Source organism: Sander vitreus, chromosome 3 (assembly GCF_031162955.1).
Source record: "Sander vitreus isolate 19-12246 chromosome 3, sanVit1, whole genome shotgun sequence".
In the NCBI taxonomy this organism is placed as follows: Eukaryota; Metazoa; Chordata; class Actinopteri; order Perciformes; family Percidae; genus Sander; species Sander vitreus.
Window position 1 is genome coordinate 13,119,375 of NC_135857.1, and position 18,236 is coordinate 13,137,610.

General features: G+C 38.7%; 1 protein-coding gene and 1 long non-coding RNA gene across 2 annotated transcripts in view; one reads left to right on the top strand and one right to left on the bottom strand.

Annotated features, from left to right (window-relative positions):
• Positions 1 to 892: 892 nt before the first annotated feature.
• On the top strand, positions 893 to 15,315 carry LOC144515327 (uncharacterized). Its single transcript, XR_013501736.1, has 3 exons — positions 893 to 1,201; positions 14,280 to 14,383; positions 15,019 to 15,315. It is a non-coding gene; the product is annotated as an uncharacterized LOC144515327 (long non-coding RNA).
• Positions 2,655 to 18,236, bottom strand: part of stx1a (syntaxin 1A (brain)) — a 43,048-nt gene continuing 27,466 nt past the window's right edge. The window contains exons 4-9 of the mRNA XM_078246063.1: positions 17,698 to 17,771; positions 17,195 to 17,303; positions 9,209 to 9,282; positions 8,980 to 9,114; positions 6,636 to 6,746; positions 2,655 to 3,911 (exon numbers count right to left, since the gene is read on the bottom strand). Coding sequence (XP_078102189.1) covers positions 3,834 to 3,911; positions 6,636 to 6,746; positions 8,980 to 9,114; positions 9,209 to 9,282; positions 17,195 to 17,303; positions 17,698 to 17,771 — 581 coding nt within the window. The 3' untranslated portion in view covers positions 2,655 to 3,833. The remainder of the gene's footprint in view (positions 3,912 to 6,635; positions 6,747 to 8,979; positions 9,115 to 9,208; positions 9,283 to 17,194; positions 17,304 to 17,697; positions 17,772 to 18,236) is intronic.

The window sequence follows — 18,236 nt, forward strand, 5'->3', positions numbered from 1 at the left end:
TAACAATTTTCGGCATCTTATTCATCACTAAATTCACGTCTGAGAACATTTTACAATAAATGCTAAATACTCGTAAATAAGAGGCTTTTATTTCGCCGTTGACTGATCGTTTGTTTAAATATCAAAACACATGTCCATCATAGGAATAACGGGAACCTGTGGTTAACTGTCTTTTCAGAGTTAAACTCCACAAGCACACACACACACACACACACACACAGTGCAGCAGGCAGAGGCGGGGAGAGAGATATACCTGTTTCTCTTCGGGAGACTTGTTTAAATTATGACATAGGCTATACATTAGATTTAGTAATTTTTTTGGTGTATTTGTTTTCTGATTTATTAGAAGTTGAGTTTCAGTCTGTATGATAAATGAACAGTTGTACATAAAGTGGTAACATGCTATGACATGTTATGTAGACTAAAGGGGAGACACCAACCTTTATAATTTTAATTGCTAATTTCCATCTGTTATCCCTGAGCATATACAGTGCACTACAATAATATAGAAATGATAATTCCACATAACACTAATAGGGACACATAGGACACACCAGTGCATATGCCTACTTATTTTTTAATTTAAACTGACTTAAACTAATACACTAATAATAGTAGGGATCGTGTTCCACTCTTTTGAATAAGGGGTGTTTGAGCTAAACCATAAACAATAAAATTAAAGCTCAATAAGTTTTATTTTTCAATATTATTGCAATAGTTGTAGTATTATGAGGTTTTCTTGTCCCGAGATTGTTTTAATACAAAGTGGTTATATTGTTGTGGTTTTTATTTCTAGCTGTTATTTTGGAGCCTGCAGGTAGCCTCTGTGCTGGGGGTGTTGAGCAATAACAGGAAGAACGCATCGTCTCAAACTGTTAACAGCGTTTTCTGTGCTTGTGAACTTGCGGGTTAATTCTTCCAAGAACCACCAGCAAGAACGTTCTCCCCAAGAACACAAGTCCGTTCTTTGCATTCCAGAAGAGGTACACTTAAATCCTGGCACGCCAGCGAGATCTATGTCACTTTGACGTCACATTGTCGTGCGACAGCCAGGTCGGGAACGGAACGGCGACTGTAAAAAAGGCGCAACGCAACCGCCCCGGTCCACAGGCTGTCGGGAGCTGGGGAGACTTCATGTGCAACTTTCTTTTTCTCAGACTACAGTTTAAACAGTTCTGACACGAGATTTGAGAAATGGCACGTAAGTGTTCCTGAGCTAAATGCATTTTAAAAGTAGCCTAACCATAACTTTGGTGTTTCTACTTAGACTACTGTGAGTGGTATAGCGCTGAAGAAGATGGGGGATAGAAATATGATTTCTTACACTTCCTTTGTTTTACAAAGTTTACCAAAGTCTCGACAATATCAAAAGTCTTGATAATTCTGCATTTTATTGTGTGTGCCTCGCATTAGTTGTGTGAGGAGGAAGGGCACAAACCAGCAACCCTCCGCAACAGAATAAGCCATTTATTACAGTTTATTATCGTGTAGTGGAGCTTAACTTAACGTATGCAATATTAAAAACCTATACATTTATGGTAATACTTTACAACAAGGATACATGCTTAAGTAGGCTAATGTTCAATAAGGATTTTATGCAGGATGTAACTCACTATTAAGAAAGGGCCAACTATCTGTGAGTTTAAGGGATTAGTTATTGATTAATGAACCATAAATCAATGATTTCTAACTCACACTTACTAATTCACATTCATTTGTAAATTGTTTTTTAAAAACGTTATTATACACACAGTTGCCAGTTCACTAGGTACACCTAGCTAAAACGGATACAGTCTAATGCAACAGCCCTGCAATCATTTTTTTTTGTTGAAACTGTTTTATAACAGTGTTGATCCAACTTTATGATCAACTTTTAGAGGATGTAGTTTGTGGTGCTGTTAGACTGTGTGCCTACTGAGATTCAACACTTCACTCTGAACTGGGTCTGTCCTGTGGTCAACCTGCGCAGCCGGGTCAGCTGACATATTTCATCCTATTTGACACTGTCATGAATACAGATATACCCTGTAACTTCATTAGAGGGATCTATTGGCAGAATATAATAATAATAGAATGGAATATAATATTCAGAATTATGTTTTCATTAGTATATAATCACCTAAAAATAAGAGAAGGAGAGAGAGAATGAGCCCTTGATATCTACATTCTCTTTCACGGAGCACACCATGCTGCTCGCCATGTTTCTACAGTTTCCCAGAATGGACAAACCAAACACTGGCTCTTGAGAGGGCCTCTTGCGTTTACTTACATGCCACCATAGGTTCTACTACACTCTTGGAACAGGAGGGGTGAGGGAAGGGGTATTCAGTTGGTTGCAATCTGCAACAGCACCGCTAAATACCACGTAATAGTACACCCTGGTTATTTAAGTGAGATTTTAAATGCAGCACTTCTACTACTTCTACGAAATACAATGTTGCTTTTGCTAAAACTCTATAGAGTTGGTGACCAGTGCAAAGTTTTCATGACTGAGAGTCAGAACAGCCACAGTGATGAGAAGAACCAAGTTGGAAAATATAAGCGTTTCCCTTTAATGGACTTACAGAAACATCCTGTCTCTTTAAATGCACTTATGTAAAGCAATGCACACACTCTGAATGTGATTTTTCAGACAATCTTTACTTAAAAAACAAAACAAACTTAAATGAAACCAAACCATGTCATCACAATACACCACAAAGGCAACAAGTTGAGTAGGCAACATGGTAACATGGTTGCAGTCTCTGTGCATGTCTGAAAGCAGAAATTAGTTTTTTTACAGGGCTACTTTGAGTTCATGCTGACACTTTCACTAACTCATGTTCACTCATGAAAATGAACAGTGAAGTAACTCAACAAAGAATATGCTTAAAGCTCGGGGTTTATAAAAAGACATAAAACAAGAAATGTTTGTCACTTACAGACCAGAGTTATCAATCCAAACCTGACTAGACTCAATTTTAACATCTTATTTGAACATACTGGCAGTGTTAGATAGCTTTATATCAGTTTACACTTTATACAAAACAAAGACACAGGTGGCTAATAACAAGCACTCATGTTTTCATCCCACGACTCACACTCAGCACGTTCAAACATTTAGCTACAAATAAACACACATATATCCTCTTTCCCATGCACACGCAACACTGGAGCAACGCCCAGAAATGCTGCACAACTGGTAAGGCCAGATGAAGTTTAGTACAATAGCATGGCTTCCGTAAACTACAAGATATGACATTATAAAATGTTTGGCAGTGTGATGATTCTACGAGCTAACTATCCAACATGTCGTCTGTCCCCTTTGCATTAGAAAACAAAACACCACTTTACAGTGAACTAAACCATGCAGGGCTTTTGATGGGAGGTAGAGGACATCAGAGAGAGAACGTCAAAAGAAAAGATAAAGTAAATAAAGATATAGATAATGTGGCTTAAAAAAAAAAACACTGCAGATTAGTGGCCCATAACTTTGCCTGTGCAACACAAAATAGACATCACAACTGAATAAATGTCATATTTGGAAGTTGGAATGTATTAGTATAGTGTTACATATTTAGTAAATTCAGGAATTCACTTTTGGAAACATCTTATCGTTGACAACACTCAACACTCAGATAAACAGTTTGCAGCACCACACATTTACAAAATAGCAACTCATGCGAAAACACCTCTGGCCCTGTACGCCGTGTGTAAAATGTGTCGTACAATATAATGCACCTTGTAATAGATTGACTTTATGAAAACAGGAAACTGAAAATGTAAATCTGTTGTGTCTTTGCTCTGTTGTGTGTCTGCGGCTGTGTGTCTTTGAGTGTGACTGTGGTTGTGGTTTATGCCAGCGTTCCTCCAACAATGGAGGCAATGACAATTCCCAGAACCACACAGCATATGATAATCATAATTTTCTTCTGTAGTGTTAAGTGTTAACAAGAACAGATAAACAGTCATCAATGGCAGCAAATGGGGAGCAGAGGAAAACATGTTAGAGATATGACTTTACTTTAATACATTACAATATTTATAATGATCAGAACAAAATGCAGTTTAGAAGAAAAGCAGAAGGCAATATTTGATTTTAATGAAACCGGGTTATGATGTTGTTGGAGTGTGACTGTTGTTTAGAAGCGTTTCCACATCCTCTACTAAAACCAAAAATCTTTGGTTCCTGCATTTTGATCATACCACATCAGACAACATACAGTACTTTCACACATGCCACAAATGTGAATGGTTCTCATATTTAAAGCCACTATGTTTAGAATATGGGACTCCTCAATATTGGCGCCATCTGGTGGCAGCAAAGAGTGTAATGTGGCAGACAGCAATGCATGGAGCTACCTCCTGAAATAATCCTAAATCCATATGACTGAGCCGATGTTCACAGGGATTGTTTCATTTTTCTGCAAAAATCTACACGGTGGCTTTAAAGGTAAATTGTAAAACATGTCTTTTCAGCATGCATTCCTCTACATTCATAAACAGCCAATGTCCAACTTGTAAACCCTGTGGAATCAACAGTCTTCATCAATTATTAAAGTAAAAAGTTATAGATTGGCATTTTGGCAGCCAATAGTTAAATGAGAGGGTTGATACTGTTCTCATGTACAGTAAAAAAGAAGGTGCCAGCAGCTGGTTAGCTTAGCTTAGCATAAAGAGAGTTACCTGGCAAAACAACAATGTGTATTTCCCATATGGTAGAAGTACAGTATTATTTTAATGCTTAAAACAACGTGAAGTTAATTATTTTGTAACCGTGACCATGGACTCATAAAACATTATCAGGATCAATGTTAGATACATCTGCAAGTACTGTATGTGCTGTTCATGAACTATGCTGAGGTATAAGCACTTTGAAAATTATTTCGGCGTTTGATTCAACACACGTTTGTTTTGATTAACATAACCACCTTTCTGCAGCTTTGTGTTTGTAGAAAAACATGCAAAGCTGTTCAGCAGACTGCAGAACATGCACACTACAAAGGTACACTGTGTGAATCATGACACAAACAGACACAAAGCACAAGTTAGTTCCTTAGGACTTTTGACTGTAAAGAAGGTTTAGAAAACATATATAAAAAATTTACTTAAAAGTTATCGTAACATATTTGAGTGCACAGGGCATTTATGCAAGCCTGCTTTCTACTTCATGAGCAGTTCCTGACTGCACAGTACATACCCCACTATATAGTACATATTAACTGCCGAACATATGACCCTAAGAAATAGGCATCACGTCCTGCCCTGTCTGCTCTGTAGGGATTTCTTAGAGTCCTAACTGAGTCCAACTGCGAGGCAAATAATGAGGACGGTCAGACATGCTGCAATACAACCTCCTATCAGGATCACTTTCTGGAGGGGGAGAATAGAAACAAGGAGGGCAAAGTGTCAGCAAATGATTCAGTGGATTTAAAGAGAGAACGAATGAGAAACAGAGACAGAAGGAAAGAAAGGAAGAGCATAGTCTATGATTATAAGTGGGGAATAATTATGTGGATGACCCTTGTAGTAGATTGGGGTCATGTGATGAAATTCCTCTACCTTTGAGTGCTATTATAGATATTCACCAATAGGTGGCAGAGGTGTTCCACTGTGATTGAAGTTGTTAAATTAAGGAATGACAGTAACCTGTGAATAACCCTCTTTATGAACTGTAGACCAGTCTTATTCGCTTTTAGCCGGGAGTTACATGAGACGATCAATACTACTCTCATGTATGGTTGAATAAGAAGCTGGAGCCAGCAGCTGGTTAGCTTAGAACAAAGACTGGAAACAGGGGGAGCAGCCAGCCTGGCTCTGTCCAAAGGTAACAGAATACACCCGGCTCCTCTAAAGCTCAGTAATTAACATTTCTTGTGTAATCCAAACAATCATTTTGTGGGGTTTATTGATGTATTACTAAGAGAGCTGGAATTTACATTTGTACCACTACCATTTGGCATGGTTTACGTGGGACATTTTGGTAATTAATATGATTCTGGTATTGTGTGTGTGTGTGTGTGTGTGTGTGTGTGGTCCTGGTCCTATTTTAGCAGGAACTACCACAGAGGTGGTTTTAAGTACTTTGCCCCTGGCCCAACAATCGTGCAAGATATAGTCCAGAACCTTTACAGGTGTTTAGTCGAGATCAAAATGAAGGCAGAGTTGGAAAATGGGTGTGATCTGATCAAGAGTGCTGGAAGTAGCGCAGTATGAAGTAGGAGAGGGGCCTGCCACTTTACGTCCCTGGCCCCTTTTTTGCATTGCGGCAGGTGTGATCCCATCGCAAGATAGTCTAGTTTAACCATTACCATTAGCTATTTTGGCAGCTTTGCCTACTTACTTACCAGATATCATGAATGTTTAGCTGCAGGTGGTGTACAGGTGGGCTATTCTTTGTTTGATATTGAGATATTGATTGATCTTGATTTCATATATACACCCTGGTAACTGCAAAAGTACACTACACAAATCACTGATTTAGAATATGTCAAATACACTCAAAACACACATGCTTCACATGCTCCATATGCAGAATACATGCACACACACTGAAGACAGACTACAATATATACATGCAATGCATCTGAAGTTAAATATCACTTTCATATGTGATAGCATGTTTGTGCACATGGTTTGTTGTATATGGGACTCACCCTCCGGGCTTTACTCTGGTATTTAACCGCCTTCTTAGTGTCTGATACTGCCCTCTCCACATAGTCTACTGAGTGCTCCACATTGTACTCTATGCGGTCTATCATTTCCCCCTAGGAGAGGTTAGTTACAGAGGTGTGGAAGACATGCAGACAGGAAGAAGAAAGAGGGAGCAAATGTGGATGCAGGGGGAGGAGTGGATACAGATGGAGAGGAGGTGAGGGGAAATGGGAGGAATAATGGGTGACAATGAGGACAGAAAAGGGGAAGCAGAAAGGGAGAAAGAAGAAGAGGAAAAAAGAGGAAATAATGAGTTAGTTGGTAGAATGTGTGCTTCTTGAATCTCACCCGTTTGCCAGTCTTTTTGAACTTTTTGCATTTCGGGATGTTCTCCTTTGCCTGCTCCACAAATTCATTGGCGTCCAGCACATTTCGCTCAATGTTGTTCACCAGTTCCCCCTGAACAAAAAACAAGAGACGCATTCATTGTATAGTGATGTTGAGAGCTCACATTCAGTACCATCTTTAACCACACTGAGATTTAGATTTCATAGATGTGTTTTAAGTCACAATTACAATGATGCCTAGTGTAATACTTAATATATGAGCATCGGAGAGAATGGGAAAGACTGCTGTATTGTGAAGGAAAAATATATTAACTGCTCTTTTCTTTTCCTATTCATACGTGTTCCTTCCTACTAACACTATTATTTTATGAAAGCAGCAGAAGTCATTAACTATCAGCATTCATTAACAAAGAAAGCCTAATATTGCATGTGTTAACAATAGTAATACAATTTTTAAAAAATCAATCCTTTTGCATGAAAATACATATTAATATAAACCATGCATTCACTGCAACAATGATTTAAGTTTAAAAAAAAAAGAAGAAAAAAAAGTGGATTCACAGGTAAATTACCTTTCTGTATGAGAAGGGGAGCGCTGTTCTCTGTTCTCTAGAGCTTAGAGTCATTGTGGTGGTAACAATGTTGTGTAAAAAAAGAGGGAAAAGAGAGTGCAAAGCTGATAAAGGCAAAATTAACAGTATAATCAGTAAGTATAATCTTAAAAGATGTGGCACTCTGTTAATAAAGGAAGGGTTAGTTAATTACATTTAGATTTTCATAAGCGTGTCAAGAGAATGAAAGAGTTTACACAAAAACAATACTACTACTACTAATAATAATTATTAGACATTTAAGCAATTATGACTCCTACACTAACATTATGCCTTCTATTGCATTGTGCTATTATTCATATGACTTGCACGCAAACATTTATTTTTGTATTAATCATTCAGCATATTTTTTCTTATGCATGTGTTTACATTTCCAGTTTCATAATTCAGACTGACTATTTCAGATGAGGGAAACAGTTCATCTCTGTGGGGGGTTCAGCCCACACACTCATGCAGTCACATATACAGGCAAGACTACCGAATTAACTGAAGCTCAACACTTAACTGAGATGAGCAAAGATAACTCTTACACTTGAGGATAATGTGCGTATCTGGCTTTAAAGAAGCTATAGTTTAGTAAGGGAACATATTGTCGAAGCGGTCATGTTCACAGCTCACTGGATGATGTAAGTAGCTCAGCACAATGTACAATATAGATTCTGTTCTCTGACAGAATAACATTTCTAACACAGGGGAATGAGAAATTCTGAAAAATTCTCAACTTACAAAGCCAAAACCCCTGTAAAATCAAGGTTTGTTTATAATTTAAGGCTCTTACAAAACTAGCTAAGCTAATTAATGCAATGCTGTTTAGTTTCCTTACTGAAAGTCCCAGATGTCAGATTTTCCTTCCAGCTCATGAACGCAGCATAATTATGTATTCAAAAATGGCAGAAATCCCATATACAGATTCCAATCAACTGATCCTTGAGCCAATAATTATCTGTTCCAAAATTCTGTCTAAATTTACTGAGATATTTGCAAACAGAAAACCAGTTGGAGCTGAAAACATAACCTCCATCCAACTCTGTACTAATTCCCTCTACAACTTGTATGTAAATTAAAAGACTGCTAGTTGCTGTCTGTCTCTAGTGGAATTATTTTCATGACAAGGAGAAGCAGCAGCTGCTGCAGCAGGATAGCTGGTTAATGATTTCACCATTGTGCACACAGTGTGCTACTGAACTTTTGCATTAGCCAGGGCACAATTTCAAACCACTGACAGGAGGAAATTCTAAATCTACAAACAGGAATTTTGTATATCTTCTTTATATTGTCCATGTTGGCAGGTGGATTGCCAATTCATGATTGTGGTTTATTTTCACATGCATTTGGCTGAGCCCCAAACCACACAGCTGTAGGTACTGAGAGAGGATCGATGTTTTCACCTGGCTCTCCACCAGCATGGCCATGTCCATGAACATGTCGTGAAGCTCTCTGATGCTGTTTTCCAGCTTGATGATCTCATTGTGCCGCGTCTCAATCTCATTCATAGCTTGCTCGGTGATGTTGTCCATAATGATCTACGATGGTACAACAGATGGAAAGAGTTAAGAGAGGAGTAAAATTAGATGAAAATTCATTCACTCAGGATGTTACATTTGTTGTATCGCTTACCCCCGAGGTAAAGATAGCCGGGTTGTCACTTTCCAACATGCTCTCCAGCTCCTCATTTGTTGTGTTTCTCCCAGCTAAAAGGGCAAACGCAAACACACACACACACACACACACACACACACACACACACACACACACCCATCTATAACAGCATTCAAATTTGTATGTGTTAAAGAGATTTACCATGTGTGTGGATAATACAGTCAATTTAAGCCCAGGATTTAAGAAGTGTAGGTGCAATGCTATCGGCTTAAAAGGTTTTCCATACCACAGTGGATGAAGACAACATTTAGAACAACTAATACAACCATTTGTCAGTATTCAACCAGGCATCTCAAATGTGTATTTGAATGCAACCTAAAACACAAGCTCAGTTAGAATCCCACAACCTTTAGCCTCCAGACGCACACTTCAACACAACTTCAGTCATATCAACACGGCCCTGTCTAAACATTTACAGCATTACAACTGAGTGAACTCTAGCCTGATATGGTCTGCTCAGCAGTTCAGACATCTAACACTTAACCCCCTCGCCTTTCACATTGGCCAGTCGGGCATGTTTTCTTGCCATAATAAGGTCTTCCACATCCAGCTGCTTGTCCAACTAATATGAGGATAATCAAGGGTGTAAAATGACTTCTCATATGGCTCCCATTTATAGTGTCTATCGCTTTCTCTGTTGATCTATTTGTCATGGTGGATTTTGATCTGTTTTGAAGCTATAAAGAAATATACACAAAAATGCTGATGATTCCCTTTTTGCAAATAGCATTTGTCCTACATCACGTCTTACATCCTGTGCATGACATGAGTGTCATTAACCTCTAATACTGTTGGAAGAAGGATCAATGAATACTTTGCATGTTTTGTATTCTGTTTTGAACAGTTCCTATCTCTGTCGTTCCAGTTTATAAAACCTTCTGAACAAGTTTGATTTTCTTGCCTTTAAAAAGACGTGACCAGTAACATATGAAGGTAAGGCACCGCATTTGGGGATGTGAAAAAAAAAAGACAGGTCACGTAAAATGACTGAGTCAGAAATATCAATCATGTTTGATAGTATCAGAACAGCTTGGGTCAGTCTGAACATTTGTTGTAGCCATTAAGATTGAATCTCATACTTGCAGATAATCGTTTTCGATTATCTGCAAGAAGTACATTTCTATTTCTATCGACATTTCCCTTCCAACTGTCAGGAAAGGCAAACAAGAGCCAACAGGCCTCATAATGCTTGCAGTTTTTTGAGAGTAACGGAAAGTTAGAGACATCACCATAGCACATCTTGCTGCTTCTTCCTGCTGATGTGTTTGCTCCTCATTCCAGAGAGAGTTGACCTATTTTATGAACATTTCCCTACACCTCTTCGCTACACCTACATTAATATTATCGTGAATGAGCGCTTACTTCGCCTGCAGAGCTACTTCTCTTGGGCCCCATGTCCGCCCCACTGACACTGTAGGTCACAGTCAGACTCTGTCAGCATCATCTCCAATCTTTCCTTTGCACATTAAATCCTCTGTAGGGCTAGATACAGTATATACAGTACAGTACTATCTCTTCCCCATGAAGACCCCCTAAGCGTCCCTTACTAACCATTAATTGGTGTGCTGTTCGAGCTGAGTAGTTTAACTCAGAGACTTTAAAGAAAAGTAATCTGCAAGTTACAGGGCATCAAGGAGCATGAGTTTAATATGAAAGCGAGACAAACCTAATATAAAATCTCAGCAGTGCAACTACATAAAGTAATCAGAAATTATTTAAAAAATCTGATTTCAGTTGTCACAACTATAAAAATACAGTTTTAAACTTGGTCTTATGTAGAAAGAGAATGTACAGTATGTCCTTATATTAGCCGAGGGCATAAATGCTACTTATATGTGAACATATTTTCCCTCTCAGATTGTTTGATTTGGAGGACTTTTAAAGGCCTAAAGAGGTTAGAGTATTGGAGTATTTTACAAGATAAAAATGCAAAAAGGATAAGACGCTTTTTACAAAGACTATAAGCAATGGTAGCTCTGCCTAGTTAGCTTGCTTACGAGTTATTGTAGTGATATCTATTGGTCGAGTTAAAATGCGTCAAGACCGCTACCCCCTTACATTTCAACCGAAGAGAAACTGGACGGACCAATCACAACCATTTATCTCACAATTTTATATTAAATTGCATCCAGAGGCATTTTGGTCTGTCCCGTTGATAACGCACCATGGAAATCAAAAATTAACTGAAAGGTTCCAGACTAATACACATTTGTGAATTAGTCCCGCTATGCCAAGCTAAGACCTTAGCAATCAAACATTTGTTTGTATCAAAAACATAGGACCCTGGGAACATAGGGGTTAACACTGTTGGAGAAAGCGTCATATTTACCTTACAGACATAAAAGTGGTGTCTATATTTTCATCTAACTCTTGGCAAAAAAGTAAGTGTGTATCCTAAAAATGTAAAGTGATTAAAACACATTGGACAATTCATTTTCACCCATAATGTAACTGTATGGACCTTAACAGCTACTGTAGCTTTGTCAGATATCACTCTGCTTTTTCTCTCTGGACCTCCCGCAGCTGTGGCTCCTGGGAGATTTTGAAGGCAACAACAAAACCTCTATTCATGACCTAATCAAAGAGTATGTGAGTTTGTGCGTATGTGTATGTGCATTGTGTGTATATGTGTGATGGAGGCCTAGGTGCAGAGCAGGTAGGTAGATGGTGAGTGATGATGCTCAGGAGTCAGAGCCGATGATTGCCTTCATGAACAGAATACTGATGAAGCTGTCCGTTTACCGCTGCATAAATGTGTGTCCATGTGTGTTTCAAAGTGTACTTTTATTCATTTATCTTTACATAAACGAGGCCTATCGTGTCTAATCCAAACTTCATATCCATATCAAAGCAATGAAATTCAGTTAGTTGTGGTTAAGTGGTCCCGCTGTTTCATTACCGTGCTTGAGATTCTACTCATGTTTAGCAATGACATTTTGCAGTTTGACAAATGAGGGGACACAAAGAGGAGTGAGACCATATTCACCACCTCACTGTGATCAATTCCCTATTCTCCTGGCCTCTCATAATAAATAATCCCTCTATCATTAAGGCTTAAACTACAATATTAAAGAGGGTCACAGTTAGAGTTGAAGGACAGAGAAGAGTGACGATGAGTCATGGATAATTGTGAAGAAGAAGAGGAAAAAAAAAAAACGAAGGCACTCTGGTGCTACCCTAACCAATTTAGCTCACTTTCCACGCACGCACGCACGCACACACACACTTACTTCTCCTTGCCTTTTTTTTAAAGCCCTGACAGGCTCCGAGGGAGGCTCTTATTTGTAACCATGGAGACCCAAACCCTGAGAAGCCTAATATGAAGCCAAGAAGTCTCACTTCACCCGCAGCATTTATGGGCTATTAAATCATTCATACTATGTTGCTACCAGCAACGTTATTTCATTTCAATTGTTATGTAACACAAATGAAGTGAGCCCCCCGAGGAACAGAATAAAAATGCAAACCACACAAATGTTCACACACACACACACACACACACACACACACACACACAGAGCGAAAGAGGCAAATGATTTTTATGCTTCTGTTCATTGCAATTTCATCTGCAAAGGAATGAGAAAAGCATGAATCTGCACAAATATATGTCAATCTGTTTACTATACAGAAGGAATATGTTGGTGTACAGCTCAGTCTTGTCCACCCAACACTGTGAGAAACTAAAACATAATCAAATGTCAAACAGACCCTGCGATGCCTGTGACCAAAAGCCAATCCATCCAGCTGGGCCTGCCTTTATGCTTTTGGAAGCAACTCAATTTGTGATATTCTCAATCAATAATACACAAAAATACTACAGAAGGTGATGAACAGATGTGTTACTATTATTAACCTCTAATGAACATGAAAGCTATGTGCCTTTAAAGGAATTGTTTCACATTTGGGGAAATGCTGGTATGCTTATTTGCCAAGAGTGATAAGAAGATTGACATAACTCTTACATCTTTCAGCTGTTAAACTGGAGCCAAGAGATGATTACCGTAGCTTAGCATACAGTAAAGAGTGATAACAAGTAAGAACAGCTGGCCTCACTCTCTCATTAACATGTTGTCTCTCATTTGTTTGACCTGTATAAAAGGTGTGAAAATGTTGTGTGGTTTTAACATTACATTTTCACACTTAGATTTTTGTGTATCAAACAAGATAACGTGTTATTAGTAAGCTTTAAATGTGCTGGTAGGCTGACTTTGTTACCTTTGGACGGAGCCAGCTGTTTCTCTGTTTCCAGTGTTTATGCTAAGCTAAGCTAACCGCCTCCGGCTTCATAATTACCGTACAAACTCTTGGCAAAACAGCAAGTGTTTCCTTTCTATAGCTCAGCAGCTCATTATGGAATTAATTCAAAATAAATCACTGTTTATTAATGAGATAAGATAGGGGTCAGTTATCAAAACTGTTAAATAATACAGTATCATATGCAGAAATCGCTTGCCTTGATATATCAAAGGTGCGACAGAAGTATCAGCAGTATCCTATATGTTTTTTTTTTTTTAACTAAGTGCATTTTGCTGCTGGGAACAAGTGCAGCCATTTTATTCATAAAGAAGAAACCCAAAGGGTTGATGCAAATATATTTGGACTTGGGGTTACCCGTAGAGGCAAAAAAAATGTATTGTCTTGATAATTACATGTTTACAGTACATCACCGTGTTGGTTTCCTGTTTCTCTTATTTCTGTATCCATAGGCGAATGGGAAAGAAGGGAAGCAGCAGAGGAAACATTGATACTCAGTCTGACAGACCAGCCTAGGTTTCCCTCTGTGTGTGACACACTCTTATTGATTCACACACAAACAAGTCAAAGAGGTTGGCACAACAGAAACACAGCTTTCTTGCCATATAACCCCATAGGATTTAAATTGTGTTAGATCAAAATCAGGACAAATGCAAGCTGAAGGAAAAGCTTTAATAGATACTTGCAATTGTGTTTCCTCCAAAACCAAAATATTCAATAATACTCATACTCATAATGTCCAGCCTTTCAATCCATCTCCGTACTCTCCCTGCAGGTCTAATCCCTTCCCTGACGACAGGTTATATCATCTAAGGCCTCCTGTGACTATACCAGCTGACAAATCAAATCCAAATCAATCTGGAGGAGCTCAAGGAAAAAGTGAGTCAGGTGTGTTTGTGTTTTTTTTAATTCCACGACGATGTGTTTGTTCTTTGATTAACCCAAGAGAGTAATGTGTGTTGTTATTGCTGTTCTTTTCACTGGGACACATTCAGACACACATGTTTGTTTCACTATCTTTGTGGGGACCCGTCATTGACATAATGCATTCCCTAGCCCTTTACCCTAACCTTAACCATCACAACTAAATGCCTAACCTTAACCCTTACCCTCACCATAACCTAATTTTAACCCTAATCCTAAAACCAAGTCTTAACCCTCAAACAGCCCTTTAACCTTGTGGGGTCCAGCATTTTGGGCCCCACAAGGCTGTGCAGACCCCACAAGTATACTGTATTCCCCGGTTTTGGACCCCACGAATATAGTAACACAAGCACGCACGCACACACGCACACACACACACACACACACACACACACACACACACACACACACACACACACACTGCATGTGTCTGACAGATGGCCAAAGAAAATTACGTCTGTGCCAAGTGCCCTGTAATATAACTGCTCCTGCTCTCCTCTGCTGTGAACACTAAATGAGTCATATTGTTCTGGTCTGCATGCATGTGTGTGTGTGTGTGTGTTTGTGTGTGTGTGTGAATTGTGTGTAAGGTGACTGTATCACGGTGACTGTTAGGGGCAGCTGGCACGGTACAGCCTGCCAGGATGCCGTGGCAGAGGCCGTGGCAGTGTCTGGTCCAGGAGCCCGGGGCCTGCAGCTAATACCTGTCAAATCATATGATGCCTACAGTGTGACACGAGTGTGAGGAGCTCCGATTGGAGCTGCAGCAACCTGGCATGTGCATGTATATGGGTGTAGGTGTTGGTCATGTGGTGTTTTGGAAAGTGGATTTACTGTGAGAGTGGTTGTTTTGGTACACACTAAATGCAATACTGTATGGATGGGATAAACTGACATTTTCTATTCACAAACGTTTGTTTGGGGTGGGGAGGGGCATGATAATAGTTGGATGTACTCCTGGTTTTATGTGATGCTGTAACTGTCACATATTTACACTAAGTGTTATGCATTTATTATGTGTTACGTTCAAGTCTTTGTTCTGTGTTTTACCTGCCCGCCAGATAAATTCCCCTCTGGGACAATACAGATGAAGTTGATGCTGAAGTGCATAAACAGCCGACAGCTTGGAGCTGAGGTTTATTATTTTTACCACCCACGTTAAAGCCTCTTTTTTCACTAATACAAAATTTTAAAAATAATGAATAAGTAACATGAAGGCAGGAGATGGTTCAGGATGTGGTTTTATAAATCAAACTGCAAGTCAACCCAGAGCAGGCAAGCAGCTAGCTAGGGGGTGCTTTAGCCTCGTCACAAATCTGCGTAGCCCCAGATAAGCATTTTAGTATTTTTTTGGTTTTAAATAAAAAAATATGTAAAAGTTAATTACCAGCTCTTTGGATCCCAATACAATACCTGGCTGTGTGCTCGTGCCACCCGTGTACCCTATGATGTGTGTGTGTGGGCTGAATGTTATTCATTTCCTTTCTGCCATTTCATCTGAAACATTATTAACAATGCACAATTGTCTGATTATGCATATGGAATAAATTAACTTCTTGTTGTTATTATCACATCTTGGATGTATTGTGTTGTTATTAATTGTGGCTGCATGGGCGCTGTCCAGTGCTGAAGTCTTTCACCTTTGAACATTAAAGATGTTTTTGTCATAACCTTGCTTATAGCTTTTAAGTTGAATATTCTTTGGCTAAATGCAATTAAAAATGACATTTATATTGAACGTTTTCTTAGCACCCCACGTATTGGTCTAGCTTCCCCTTGGAGCCGGCCATGCAGTAGAGTCAATGTTGATTGGTGTCAATGCATTTATGGTTACTTTACCTGTTACACAAAGTTAAAAGAGTTAACAAAAAAGATAAGACAGTGTTTGTTAAGTGTTTATGATACTAGCAGGATGTTGTGCTGATGAAGCTTTCTCCTGCCAGAATTCACAAAGAAATGAGAGTGAAGGCCAGCTTCAGCAATCATTGGACTTCTCACCACATGAATTTTAACTGATTTGTTCTTAACATTTTGAAAAAAAAAAAAAGAAAATCAATGCAGTGCTGCAGTAGTTTGCATGTCTATAATTCTGACATGAACTAGTCTTAGAGGAGTACACAGTAAATAATACATCTATAGCAGTACTGGCGCATCTTTACTTCACATAATTACGTTTCATTAGACTACGTAGACATAGTAATGCTCTTGTAAAAATATATGATAATGATACTGTGCAGGTTTAAAGCGATTTTGACACTTCACAAAGTGATGGAGAATTGGGGCGCAGATAGACTATAGTTTTTGCCTAATTACACATTGCCCCTTACATCTAACTAATAATTGGGGCATGATGAAGATGAAGTTGATGATGCTTCGGCGGAGGATAAAAGACATGCATGGAAATATGACTTTTTTTGTCTCATGTTTACTGTTTTGACAAGGAGCTAAAAAAGTTGTAAAGAAATCATGAACAGCTGTTTTGGACAGAAACCACCAAAGCCGACCAAAAGTTTCAGCCAATTTACAGTGACCCTTGTTTGAAAGGTATGTTGTCAAATCATTTCACATAAATAACACCTTGTTTTTGGTATGAGTTCATGAATCTTTAATGCAACATCAGTGTTTAACATTTAAAAAAAACTGCACAATAACCAAATACTATGATTGGGAAGAGATGCAGATGTGTTTCTGTAATTCATACAGTGTTAATATGTGTACAGTCAGTATGAAGGGTGGTGGAGGGTTTAGTCTCCCAGGTTTACTCACTGATCTCCAGCTGTCTCTGAATGCGTCCCTTGCAGCGCTCCCTGTAGTCTGACTGGGTGGTGTTGTATTCTGACATCACCTCGACAAACTTACGGGACAGTGTGGAGTGCTGGAGACACAGCGAGGAACAACAGCAGTAGACGCCGTCTTAATAAGTCATTTAAATTTTAAATGAACAGGGGGTAAGCAGGTGCAAACATACATTGTCAGCCAGTGTTGCTTCATCCTCATGTCAAAATACATATTAATTCTAAGTTAATTGAGTATGTACTGTGTTCACACTGAAAAGGTGACACAATTAAGGAAACTCAAAGCAATCAGTAAGCATACTAAAAATGCTGGATTTCTGAATGTGTTGATTGGCCCACAATGCTCTGGACAGAGGAAATAGAGGTGCTGCATGTAGCAGTGAGACTTCTGGGGAGATTTTGGCAAACAAATATTTTTTTTACATTTTTATAAAACATTTTGCTTTTTCTTAGTAAAGTTTAATTAAACTGTACCTGTGTCTTGCGTATCCTCAGGTCAGCTGATGCCTTGTTCTGGCTTTCTTCTTGCTCAATGGTTTGCTGAATACCTAAAATTTAAACACAAATGTACATTAAATTACAGAGTGAGTGCTCCTCTTGAAAATTAACACCAAGACAAAGAAAATACTACAGACTGCAGTGCTGTTGGCGGCCTCTAAACATGCATTACACCACACAAGAAAAAAGTATTGGATAAAGAAAAGCAACATACTGATGATTTTAGTGTTCTTAGAGCCAAGTGTTAATCTGGGGGGTGGCACACTTGCGCCAGAGGAAAGGCGATGAGGTTCATAAAATCAAAAATAATTGTAATGATGAGAGCAGAATGTGCTCAGAAAACCTCATGGCCATCTGCCAAATAGATTATAAAATATACTTTTTTGTGTGCAAAGATGACATTTTTACCTGATGGTGGTGTCAAAAAAAACACAAGTATTCAATTTCAGGAGATCATTATAACCCACATTTGTTTTGAGACACCTTGTTATCAAGTTTTAAGTTATTTATAAATT